The following is a 12,486-nucleotide window of genomic DNA, read 5'->3' as shown; positions in this document are numbered from 1 at the left end:
ACAGTGTGTGGTTCCCGGTGACAGTGTTGCCTGTCGGGGGGGGCTGGGATCCCAGAAGTCGTCACATGGACGGAGGACAAGCTCTCCACGGCCTACCTTCCCACCAGCTGTGCAAGTCGTTATTAAAATGTTTCCATGAACACAAACACAAAACACAGTCCTGGAACCTGGGTGGCTGGGACTCAAACGACAGGAAAATGCTGAGAGAATGGTCAATGTAGGTCACTGTAAACTTGGTTTACGAAGATGCAGGATGCAGAGCGAGTTGCTGCTCTCGATTTGGGGATTGCTGGATGACTACCCTCCCGTGACGATGAAGATGGGCGGCCACCCGAGAACTCCAAGGAGGCAGAGGAAGGGTCCCGAGGACTGATTAAACGCCTGCTGTGTGCCAGGCACACGCTGGGCACCACACACACACACACACACACACGCGCAACTGTCCTGTCTGAGTAGCTGGGTCCTCCTGGAACCTGGGGGGCCGTCAGCAGAGTCGGAAGTGGGTGCCGAGCGGTTCTGGCCCCCAAGCTCACCTCGAGGGCAGGTGTTTCCAGGTTGCAGACGTAGTGCCCGGGGTGAGGAAACGCACGACACGGGGGCTCTAGAAACGCCCCTCCGACGCGGGAGCTCTGGGTTAGGGCCTGCCCGAGGCCTGCCGAGGCCGCCGCCGGGGGTCAGATCAGTTCTACGGGAGTGGGGCTCGGGTTCACCGCACGACCCCGCCAGCAGCCCACCCGAGCGGACGCACCTTCCTCTGGCCTTGACTCCATCACCTCCTGCCCCGTCTCCCTGCTCTGGACAGTCAGTGCAGCCCTGGACCTCTGACCACATGCCCTGCGTGGCTGGCCTGTAAGGCTTCCCGTGGCCATCCCCAAAGTTCTGGGAGGGCTGGCGGCCGAGAGCATAGCGTTTGATGCATTTGAGCCATTTTACTCCCAGGACGGCTTCTGTCTCAGCCTCAGGCAGGGTTCACGTGGCAGGAAACAGCTTCCATGCGAGTTTGCACTCCTCCAAGCGCAGACCACGGAGAGCAGCACCGCGGGCGGGAGCCACGGCCTCAGAGCTCCGGGTGCCTGGACGTGGGTCCCCGTCTCAGCTGGACCTGACACCCTCGAGCAGGCACATGGCCGGAGGAAGCCCGGCCACTGCGTCAACTTCTCGGTGGCCCCGACACCCTCACCACGAGGACAGCGGCCAGCTGAGTCTCAGACGCACATTCGGGTCACAGAGCAGGACCAGGGTGCACGGCAAGGACGCTGGGCGACACTCTGAGGAATATAGGTGCTGAATTTAAAGACGAAGAAAACGGGGTCGCCCCCCCGGAAACAGACCCTCGGCCTCTGGGGAGACACGTTGCTTCCTGGTTGAGCATTTAACTTACTATACCCATGGGTATAAAAGTACCAGCTAAGGAGGCTGACGCCAGATAGAACGAGAGCGTCCACTCGGTGCAAATGTCCACCGATCAAGGAGCGCAGGAGGCGGACACCGTGGAGAGGCCACGAGCCCTGCGGGTTGGGCTGTGAGGTCGGAGGTAGCCTGTCTCCTTTGTGGACACAGCATCCTTCACCCCTCGCAGGTCCAGGGCAGCTGTCTGTCACCAAACCCTTCTGCTTCCGTAAGTTTCCTCCCTTCTGTGACGATGGGCGGCTTGGTCACATTTTGCAACGTGGTAACTTCCCATTTTTCAGGTGTTTACATCACTGCTCTTGGTTTTCTTGTCTTCGTCTGTGAAATGGGCTGAAACCAGTTCCTACCTCATGGTTTCTCAGGACAGTGCTGTTACATAAACGCTCCGTGACGCTCATTCCTGTTGTATCGTACTTTGCAAGATCCAGTCCACACCCTCGCCTTCAACTTGGATGAAGGCGTGGCCCCTCCGTCTACACAGCTGCGTGCCGTGCACTGCCCCTGTGACCAGCGGCTGGCTTCCGAGGAACCAGGAACCAGGACGGACACCTGCTCTTGCCACCACCCACAACGCTGCCGTGCTGCCACGCCAGCCTCTGGAAACAAATGTGCTCCGGAAACAGGTCTCTTCGAAGGACAGGTTCAAACGTGATCCTTTACCTTTCAAAAGGACGGACGGCAGTTCTCATGAAGCTGAGTCCCACCACTCAGCTTATGCAAAGCACGATGTTGACAATAATTCCATGGAGTCCCTGGAACGAGGCCACCTGTTTCCAGAGCTCTGCTCTGAGCCTGGTCAGGCCTGGCCACGTTGCCTTGGAAAACGTGTCTTCAGAAGCCGACCAGGTTCACAGCTGACGGTGTTTCCCTTCCCGTCTCCCTCCTCTCCCGGTGACGTCGTTCCTTCTGCAAACGTCCGGGGGCTCCTGCCTCGCCCCAGGCCTGGGCGCCGCATGGCTCGGGGAGCCTGTCAGGCACAGCCTCCCGGGCACCCCCTTCCTGGGCTTGCAAATGCCCCCAAAGCACCGTCACCGTGTGCCCGGGGCTGCAGTTTCCAGGGCATGTGCCATTTTCCCTGTGGAGGCCCTTTTCCCCTTAGTCTCATCAAAGGAGAACTGGTTCCATTTTTTTGCCACGATCCTTTCAGCCTTCATCATTACAACTGTAGGTTCCACAGATGCAGCATCTCACACTCTGTCTCGTTTAACCCTCACAGGGATCTCGAAGGAGGCGCTATTACTAAGCCCGTCCTGGGGATGAGAAAACGGAGGTCGAAGGATTTGTCGGGGACGTGGGACCAGGAAACCGCTGAGCTTCCAGCTTCACCCCGGTTTCTGGGCCGCAGCGTCCGTGCCGTCAGCGGCATGCTCCCATCTCCAGACCGACCCCTTGGGCCCTGGCAGCTCGGAGGCCGTGCTGGTCTCGGCAGGAGGACGTGGCTCCTGGGAGGAGGGGCTCTCGACGGCCGGCCCTGCCCCTTCCCACGTGTCCACCGGGCAGCTGCCAGGACCTCCCCCTCCCCACTTCCCGGCACCGGCCGACACGCGTGTCCCTGAGACCTCAGTGCCTCTAGGCCTCAGTCAACACCTGCTTCCCTGGCCGCTTCCTCTGTGTCTCGTCCACCTGCTGGGATCCCTGGCTCAGCGGTAATTAGGTCCCTCCCTGCGGTTCAGCTACGCCCGGCCTCCTCCGCCGTGAAGACCGCCCGGAGCAGCTGGGCTGGCGGCAGTGGCTTTGTCATCTGCACAGCGGCCTGCGACCTCCCGCCAGCCGGAGACCTTCGTTCTTCCACGGAAAGCCCTGCCTCCTTTCCAGGGGAGGGCGAATTCTGCTCACCCCTAGGAGAAGCGTCTGTTCCGAGAGTCCTGAACCACGGCTCCCAGCGCGAAGCCACAGCACGTACACCAACATGACACTGCAGTGGGCGGAGCGACAGCGAGCGGGGGAAGGCGCTCGGGGCTCAGGGCGCCTCCCAGGCCAGCCCCCGACAGCCCTCCAGCGACAGGTCAGTATCTGGCTTCTCGGCTTCCTACGCCGCTCGTTCCTCCAAGGCACCTCCATCCTCTGCCGAGGAGAACGTTCCAGTTCTGCACACTGGCCTCTGAGCTACTCCTCGCTTCCACCCAGTTGTCCAAACGTGAGTAGCTTGGCGGTTGGTTCCACCACGTCTTTAATTTGAAATGTCACATCTGTGTCACGTTCACGAGAGCAGTTAAGCATCAGGGACGGCGGGTTCCTGGGACCTGCCTGGACTTTGCATAACTTATGTCGGGCCTCTGAGACCTCAGCGCGTGCTTCAGGGAGACGGCCTTGGCGGCTGTCTGATGACCGGGACGGTCCTGACGGAGGGCCGGATGGCTGAGCACCACACGCCGGTCTCCCTGTGGCCTTCATGAGTCGGGAGGTCGGGGCTCCCGTGTGTCCTGACGTCCGGCACAGGCGGCTTCGCTGCAGCCCTTGCAGATGGGAAGCCAGCATCCACGTGCCAGTGACAAGACAGGCCCTGTGAACGTGGCTCTGGTCTGGTTGAATGTGTCCCATGGCCTTTCCCGTGAGAAAGGGCAGCAGTTTCGGAGCCTAAAAGACGAGCCGTTTTACTTGCCTTCGTGGATGAGAAGGTGTAAAAATGCCAAGCGGGGCTCCCTTCTGCCACGTCTCCACACCTCGGGGTCCCGTACGGGGGGGCCGAAGACCACGGTGGGGCCGAGAAAACCCCTCTGTAAGTGGGTGAGAGGGCAGAAAACAGGGCTGGGGCGTGAGGGCCGGACGCTGGGGCGTGCACGGTGGGGTCCCCGTGGCTGGGCTGGACCCCCTCCCCGGTGCCCGGCACCTGCTCCCCACTCAGAGCCGGGAGGAGTAGCCGGTGACCCCAATTCAAATGAAGCGTCGGTCGGTTAACGAGAAGCAGCCTTGAGTCCGGGCGGCCAAACGCCCTCAGGTTTCTGGGTTGGTCGGCGGTGGACGGGGGTTTGGAAACCGTCGCCGCCATCGCCCGGGGGACGCCTCGCGTTAGGCTCGGCCGCGGGGTGGCCTGCGGACGGCGGGTCAGCTCTGTAGTGCGGGGACTTCAGCTGAGAGGCCACCACCAGGCTCCCTGTCACATCTGCCATCCCACACGGGTACCACAAAACACAGTTTACTACGAAAACGACAATGTGTTCGCGTCCCGTTTGGAGGTGAGATACCGTCGAGCTGTAGCTCAGTCGTCTTGACATAGGAAGACACCAGAACGTGATGAAGGCTCTCGAGACGCATCTCGCCGCCACCAACCTGTCAAACGCTCCTGGCTGTGTGCTGGCCCCAAAACCGGATCTCATCAGAAATCTGAATGACTGGTGGAGTTTCCTTTTCTAAAAGCGACGCACGTTGAAACGTTCTCTAAAACGTCAGCTCTAAACTAACATAACTGTTATTTGTCCGGAGAAGAGGTGCCTTCCGAGTTCCTGGCTGTGGGTGCACAGTAGGACGGCAGCACACGTCTGCGACCTGAGCGATGCGCCGTCTCCTCCAGAAACCGCGAACCCTGGGACTCAGGCCCAGCCACGCGCGACCACGGTGGAGCCGTGGGAGCGCCGTGTGCTCCCAGCCCGGGCCCTCCGTCCACGTCCGCGTGGGGAGGAGGCAGAGGGAGGCGTCAGCTCAGCCGCACTGATCGGCCGCGCTGAACCTCGACTCCGGCTTCCCTCGTCTGTTCTCTCTGCTCTGAGGTGCCCCTCAGTCCCCACGTCTGGCACCTGTGCCTCCCGCCCCCGGATCAGACATCCCAGGAGTGGGCGTCTCCATCCCCCAACGTCCTGGGGGCATCCCCAGACCCACCTCCAGGCTCCACACTGAGGCTCTTCAGTGCCAACGTGGTTTCCCAGCTGCTCTGGGGTGACTGTCTGTGTCCTCCCACATTCTCGTGTGGAATCCTAACCCCCAAGGTGATGGTGTCACGAGGTAGGGCCCTCATGACGGGGTCAGTGCCCTAATGAGACCCCACAGAGCTCGCTGCCCCTCCCACACGTGAGGACGTGGCGAGAAGCTGCCGTCTGTGAGCCAGGACTTGGGCTCCCACCAGAACCCAGACCCGCTGGGCCTCCATCTTAGCCTTCCAGCCTCCAGACAGAGAGTTAATTAAGTGTCTGTTCAAGCCGCCAGAAGGGATCAAGACACTGGCCTTCCCAGTCCCTTCCCCTTCCTGGGAAGTTAGCTGTGCAGCGGAAACTCTCCCCTGACCCACGAGAGCCCGGATGCTCCGGGGGTTAGTGACTCAGGCTCTGCCCTTCGTCACCCGAAGCCCCATCCCCAGTAGGAGAGACTACGGCCAGTGTGACGGTAACTGAACGGGGAGAGAGAGGCCTGTGGCCTGGAGACCTGGGAGGGCGGTGTCCACGCAGCCATCAGCACTCGTCCACACAGCAAGAAGCGCTGAGTTGTGAACAAATCCTCTTAATAAAACTTGGGCAGTAATCACGCACCACGTGCTCCAGGATGGGCAGGGGGTGTGTTCATCCCGGGGAGGGGGCTCCCTGCCAGGGAGGCTTCTGCACCGGACAGGGCCTCTGAAGGGCGTACGAGGCAGCTGACCCCGCCCTCGTCACTTTTAACGAGAAGCAGCCTGTGAGCGACATGCGTTCACCGAAGGCTGCTCAGTGAGCTGGGGCTGGGGGGAGGGGAGGACTGCGTCTGGGGTCGGGTGCACACGGTCGGCGCTCACCCGTGCGCATTTCCAGGGTGGGGGCCGAGGGTTCTGTGCAGAGCCGGGACGACGCTCCCTCGGGGGGCCCTGGGCAGAGGGGCTGGACATGGGGTGCCCTCCTCCTGCCGCCTCGGGCCGCATGCTAGGGAGCTGGGCCCCCAAGCCTCTCACAGGCACTCCCTCCCAACCCCGCGCAGAGGGTGCAGGCCTTACCAGGACCATGTGGCCGGTGGAGATGTCCATGTTGGGCTGCACGGGCTCCTCCGACCAGGACGAGGTGCTGCCCCGCGCGGAGGGGCTGGGCATCGGCCCGTCACTGAACTGGGAGGACACGCTGCTGACGCGGGACGTGTGCGCGGTCTCCGGGCGCTCGGACGGGCGCGCGGCCATGCGCTGCCGGCACAGCTCCTGCAAGACAGTGGGCGCCGGTCAGAGCCTCCCTACCTGCGTTCCCAGGGCCAGGGCCGACGGGATCCACCCGTGACCACGCACAGATGTACACACACCACACAGAGACACACACGGGCACATACGCAGTAGACACACACACACCCGACACAGATATACACACAGATATACACAGATACACACCACACAGAGACACACAGATAGATACGCTATAGACACACGCAGATATACACATATAGATACACACAGATACATACACGCCACACGGAGACACACAGATAGATACGCTATAGACACACACAGATACACACACATAGATACACACAGATACATACACGCCACACGGAGACACACAGATAGATACGCTACAGACACACGCAGATACATACACACGTACACAGAGACACACATAGACACACACAGACATAAACAGATACACAGACACACACAGATAGACACGCACAGATTCAGAAGGGGCCGCTGGGCCAACTCCGGCCTCCCTGGACCCTCAGAATGGCGTGTCACGTGCACTAACTCAGGCCCCTTCCTTATCAGAACGTGGGCCCAGGCGGGAGGGAAGGGAGTTTACACTGTGGACTGAAATACAGAAAAGGGTACCAGGCTCAGGATGTTTGCAGAAAAAACCCTCTGTTCGGTTCTCCTTGTTCTCAAAACATCGCTCCGACTGGAAAGCCCACACGGGAGGGAATCCAGAGAAGCGCAGACGACAGGGAAAGTGCCGGGCGGATGGGGAACGCGGCCCCCTGCGCGGACACCAGACACGGGGCTCGCGCTGACGGACGAGCCCCCCACCCGACAGAGCTCGGCTGGGTCAGTACGGAGTCTCGGGCTGCCTCGTACAGGGACGCGTGACCAGCTGGCCGGGGAGGCCCCTCCGTGCCTGTGGCCCTGCAGCCGCCAGACTCGGGTCTCGGCCGCCACGCAGCCCCCGGGAGACTCAGCCGGGCGCCCTGCTCCCCCCACTTCTGAGCGACCAAGGGCCCTGGGGAGAATTCAACAGTCACGATTCGGGGACTCCCAGCCTCTGCCCAGTGAACACGTCACCGTCACCCGAGCCGTCGAACAAAACGACGTCAAGAAGTTTGAGCATCTGAGCCCAAGAGTTGAAAGCTTGCTCAGGGGCGAAAGGACTCGTTGGAGGTCTGAGGCCCCACACGCCCCTTGCTTTTCACCTGGTGCCATCAGGGGGCCGCAGCCCGCTCGCCCAACCAGCGCCGCGTGCCACAGGCCTCTCAACTCCTGCGGGCACGGCCTCGGCCACGGGCTGGTCCCCGCTTCCTGTCCTCTCACGCGGCTGCCGCTTACTGGGCACTAAGGGTCGTCGTGAGGCCGCTGAGGTCTCGCTCTCCCCGGGGACGCGGCGCCGGCTCCTCCCCAGGTCGGAGGACGGCTCAGGCACTTTGAGGGGGGCCGGCTGGATGTGAACCCCCAGCCCCGCTAGAGCACCTGGCGACGGGGATCAGTGTGGGCACCTGGAGGAGGCGGCGGAAGAGACGAACTAGAAGAAAACAGGGCCAGCGGTGAGGGTGGGGTCTCCCTGCCCAGGGCTCAGGAATTTCACACGGCTTCTAAACAACAAATGTTTGAAATTCCACCCACGTTTCCTCAGAGTCTTAAAAACAGAAAGAAACCCAGACACGTCGGGTGATTGTAATAAGGCAGATGACACTAGGAACCAAGTCCGCGTCTCACTGATTCCCGCTTCCGCATGTGGAACATCACTTGATTCTGGGAGTGCCCACCAAAAAATGCTTCTGCAGTAATTTCTGTGGTTTCCTTTAGTTCACCCAGAAGAACAGGCCCGAAGAGCTCAGGCTGAGAGAGCTCAGAAAACGTCCTCCAAGAACCGGCTTCTCTGGTGAAGATGTGAGATGTCTGCGATTCACCTTCTGAAAAGCGAAACATTGGAGCAGCTGGGTGTCTGCCCGTGGAGGTGCCAGGGATGAAGAGTGACGGCCAGGCCTGGATCCCCATCCCTCTCCGGTCCCCGTGGAGAGTGGAGTGCCCTGGGCGGGGTGAACCTGGGTCAGGCGCTCAAGGCCCCCAAGCCTGAGTGCTGTCACTTAAAAATGGAAGGAACAGGACAGCACAGAAGATGAAAAGGGTTCATGTGTGTGAGATGCCCGGTGCGGTGCCTGCCACGAGGTCCCATGGTCAATCAGTGCGACGGTGGAGGTACTGGTGCAGTGAAGGTAAGAATGATTCTTTAAACCAGAACAAATTCTCGACGGCTTGGCGAGTTCAAAGATACTTCTAAAGGAAGCAGGAATTTTCGAGGTGGAGGTGCCCACAGAGCGTCCGCTCAGGCCTCCTCATCTGGTAGACGATCAGGACTGACTTGCAGGCTCGGTGAAGGCCTCACAGGCGCCCGGTGGTGCCCGGGGACTGAACCTGTGACTCAGGCCCAGCACTCTTCCCGCTGCTGCTGAGAGCGGATTCCCCTTGTGGGTCTTTGTTTTTTAAAAATAAAAGCTGCAGCAAAGATCCAAGAAAAACCCGTCACCCCCATTTCCAACAGCAAACAATGCAGGACATCGGGGCCTGGACTGGAGAGAGGAGCCCGGAGGCTGGCAGCCCGGGTGACGGTGCTTTGCCTGTGCACAGGGGAGGTTCCCGGGCTGCGCAGGGACCCTGGGGGTGGGGGCGTGTGTCAGGCCTTCACCACGTGCTTCCATCTGCAAATAAAAATAGGTGCACCTGCTGAGGTGGGACGCCTGACCTCCAACCGACCGTAGTCCCGTTTCTACCTCTGGACTACCTGAGAGGTGGTGAAGCCAGGGTCTCTGGAAGGGTCAGGCGGTGGTGGGACCCCCGCGGTGGAAGCACTGCTCCTGGGAGGCCTGGGGGGGGTCCTGCCCAGCCCCGGTGGCTGGGTGGGAGGGGGTGTGACACACCTGGGGCACAGCAGCCCCCGTGCCCCAACCTCCCGTGAGCCACCAGCGGAGGTGTGTTCCGAGGGCCGTGAGGAGACATTAGGGGAGGCCCTGCCTCCAAAAAACTGCCCGGGACACGCCCACCAGGCCACCCAGGCTGCGAGGCAGGTCCTCCTAGAACCTGGCCCAGGGTGCACCTGTTCCTCCAGAGGCTGCAATGAGAAGGTAACACATTTCACGTCGATTCTTTCTTAGCTTCCGGGAGACTCCCATATGCTCACATCCTGGAGTCTTGGCGATGCCTGACCCTGAGTCCCGGCTGCAGCTGTTACTGGCTGTGTGACCTTGGGCAAACCACCAAGCCTCTCTGGGCCTCAGAGAGGCACCAACCTGGCAGCTCTCGGCAGACGTGTCTGGGTGACTGTCAGCCCTCGTCGCTAACCTCCTCAGCAAACCACGCGTCCAACACTGCGCTGGATGCCGGGTACGCCGGCCAGATGCAACCAGGGCCCGACTTCCGGGGGCTCACAGGCCAGCAGAGCTGAGCGGTGACAAGAGGTAGGGAGGCGTCAGGACGGGAGCCCCGGTCAGCGTGGAGCCGTGGGCGGGGACCCGGAGGGACAAAAACAGCTCTGGAGGCTGGGATGTGGGCGGTTAGGGCCCGCTGGGCTGCAAGAGCTTCCCCGTGGGTGGGGCTGCAGGTCGGGGAGCAGGGGGACGGGACCGTCCCATGTCACCCCTGGGGCGGCAGTGCTGGTGCCCCCGTCCCGCACCTTCGCTTTGCCCCCGTTAGTGTGCTTGGGTTTCTGGAATTAAGATGTTGGAAGCAAGCCGTGTGTGTGTGGCCCAAGGCCCACCTGCGCTGATGGGCTCTGGACACCTCGGAGGGAACCGTTCACCTGCGGGTGGCATCTCCCTGCACCGCGCCTGAGGCAGCGTGGCTCGTGGCTGTGGCTGAAGTTTTCCTGGTCCCTTCAGCCTGCAGCTCAGCTCGCCCACGGGGGTCTGCCTGCCGCCCTCCACGAGGCCGGGGTCCGAGCCACATCGTCCTGACCTGAGACACAGGTTGAACGACGTCTGGCTCAGATTAGGCTGTTGCACGAGCGGCAGTTGGGGAGCCAGAGCAGGGCCGGAGCTGCCAGTGGCTTCAGAACGACAGGGCTGGGGGAGCCAGGCCACGCACACGCCTGGACCGCAAGGTGGCAAGGTCCACCTCCACTGCTGCCCTTGAGCTTAACACAAGAAGGCCAGACCTATCTGTTTGTGACAGAAACAGGGATCACTCGAAAGTGGTTCAGTCTGAGAGCCAGTCTGGTGATCACGCCCCCCAGGAGGAGACACACCAGTCCTGCTGCCTGAGGAAGGGGCTCAGCTGAATCTTCAATCATGGCTTGTTCTGCTTGGTCCCAGGCAGAGTCCCTCCGTGTCCCTGTGGCCGCCGCCTGACCCCGAGCCCTGAGCTCTCACGTCTGGACACGCATCCTCCCCTACCTCCTGCCATGTCACCCTCCTCGCGCTGTCACAGGACTCTCTAGGTGTCCCCAGAGAGGCAGGCACGATGCAAAGAGAAGCAGAAATCTCTGGGGGAGTCACTGCATGGCCTTTAAATTAGTCCTTTATGTTGATTATAGCTTCTAAATTAATAACAAATTCTATATTTATTTTGTCCATGCTCTGCACTATTGCTTTAAAATTTCTAAAGAAAAATGAACTTCTTTTTAGAACATTACTACCTGCCTTAGTAATGGTCTGGCCAGGACACTAACTGGATAGTTTTGAAATCCCTTAGGTTTATGGTTTTGTGGGGACGTTTCAGCCCACACTCCGCAGATCTGGACCCCTCAGGAGGGCCGTCAGCCGTGGGTTTACCAGGGAGCTCTTGCTTCCATGCCTCACCCCTCCCCAGACCAGACGGTGACGCTGTGAGCCTCCTTCTTCACTTAAAAGTATCATCTCTCCCTAAAAAGGCATCTGCAGTCCACACGGCAAGGTTGAAGGCACGACCCCACTGACCCCTTTGAGCCACGGGCTGGGCTGAAACATTTATTTTAAATGTAATTTGAAGTTCCCATCACGCAGGGAACTGCTATCAGGTCAAAGCACTTTCCCGAGCTTACTGCCTGCGTTTATTACTGATAAGGGCCACGCACGATAGGACAGGACACTCATGTCATCGAGTGACAAACACCACCATCAACCGGATCAGCCTCGTGGAAGTAATGCCCTGTGGAGGCAGTTTAAAGTTCAGAGCCGTGATCGCCCGCGGAGGGCACCTTATCTGAGCAAAAGGTAACTGACGACGCTAAATGAACTACACAGCCTGCTCTGAAGGAAACTGGAGACTTAAGTTGTGAACTCTTCCTAACTGATAATCCTGGCAGCAAGCGGGAAGGGCAGGATCCACACCCGGAACACCAACTGCCCGGGTTAGGTCATGGAAACCCCAAAATGACACCAAGCCCATCGAGGTACTAATTAAGGTGCAAGTTCACTAAAGTCGTAATTCCCTTCGACTTCACAGATGCAGCGCGTCCTCCGCAGGGCCTCGTCCTGAGCTCAGAGGAGAGTTTGGCAAAGAGTCTTTACCTGGCTGGATAAAGAGGTGCGGCACCTTCCAGCTCCTCCATTGAGAAGAATCTTTTCAGGTGTTTAAGACCCGGACTAACTCGCCTTTAATTAAAAAATGGCTTTGCTTCTGATCTAGGACGGCACTACCTTCGTAAAAATGATCCTGAGCGTTTAGCTCGATGACCTTGAGTTGATAAACGCAAGTACCATCCTCGTGTAGCGAGTGGTTCACACACCCAATGACCAAGAGGCAGACCTACACGTGGGGTCAGCCAGCCATCCATGGGCTCCCTTCAAACGGCTCTTCGCTCAGGGCGTCCCCCGTCCAGCGCTGCAGACCGCCAGCCGCTGAGCACAGAGCCGGACACCCTCTGGGCTGCACCGCAGACGTGGGGCGCCTCTCCCACCCAAGCGCTCACTCGGGCTGTGAGCCGGTGCCCTGGGTCCCAAACCACTCCCACCAGGAGTTTGGCCAAGTCTGTTTTCTCATCCAGTGCCTACACTTGAGCAGGAAAGAGAAAACCG

General features: G+C 60.1%; 1 protein-coding gene across 4 annotated transcripts in view; it reads right to left on the bottom strand.

The window, feature by feature from the left end:
• PTPRN2 (protein tyrosine phosphatase receptor type N2) overlaps positions 1 to 12,486 on the bottom strand; it is a 689,065-nt gene that overhangs the window by 82,699 nt on the left and 593,880 nt on the right. For all 4 annotated transcript variants that reach the window (XM_060305028.1, XM_030854362.2, XM_060305029.1 and 1 more), the window contains one exon: positions 6,305 to 6,499. In XM_060305028.1, the coding sequence (XP_060161011.1) occupies positions 6,305 to 6,499 (195 nt within the window). The remainder of the gene's footprint in view (positions 1 to 6,304; positions 6,500 to 12,486) is intronic.

The sequence above is a fragment of the Globicephala melas genome, chromosome 9 (assembly GCF_963455315.2).
Source record: "Globicephala melas chromosome 9, mGloMel1.2, whole genome shotgun sequence".
In the NCBI taxonomy this organism is placed as follows: Eukaryota; Metazoa; Chordata; class Mammalia; order Artiodactyla; family Delphinidae; genus Globicephala; species Globicephala melas.
Note: the sequence above shows the minus strand (reverse complement) of the source record. Positions and strands in the feature narration are given on the sequence as shown.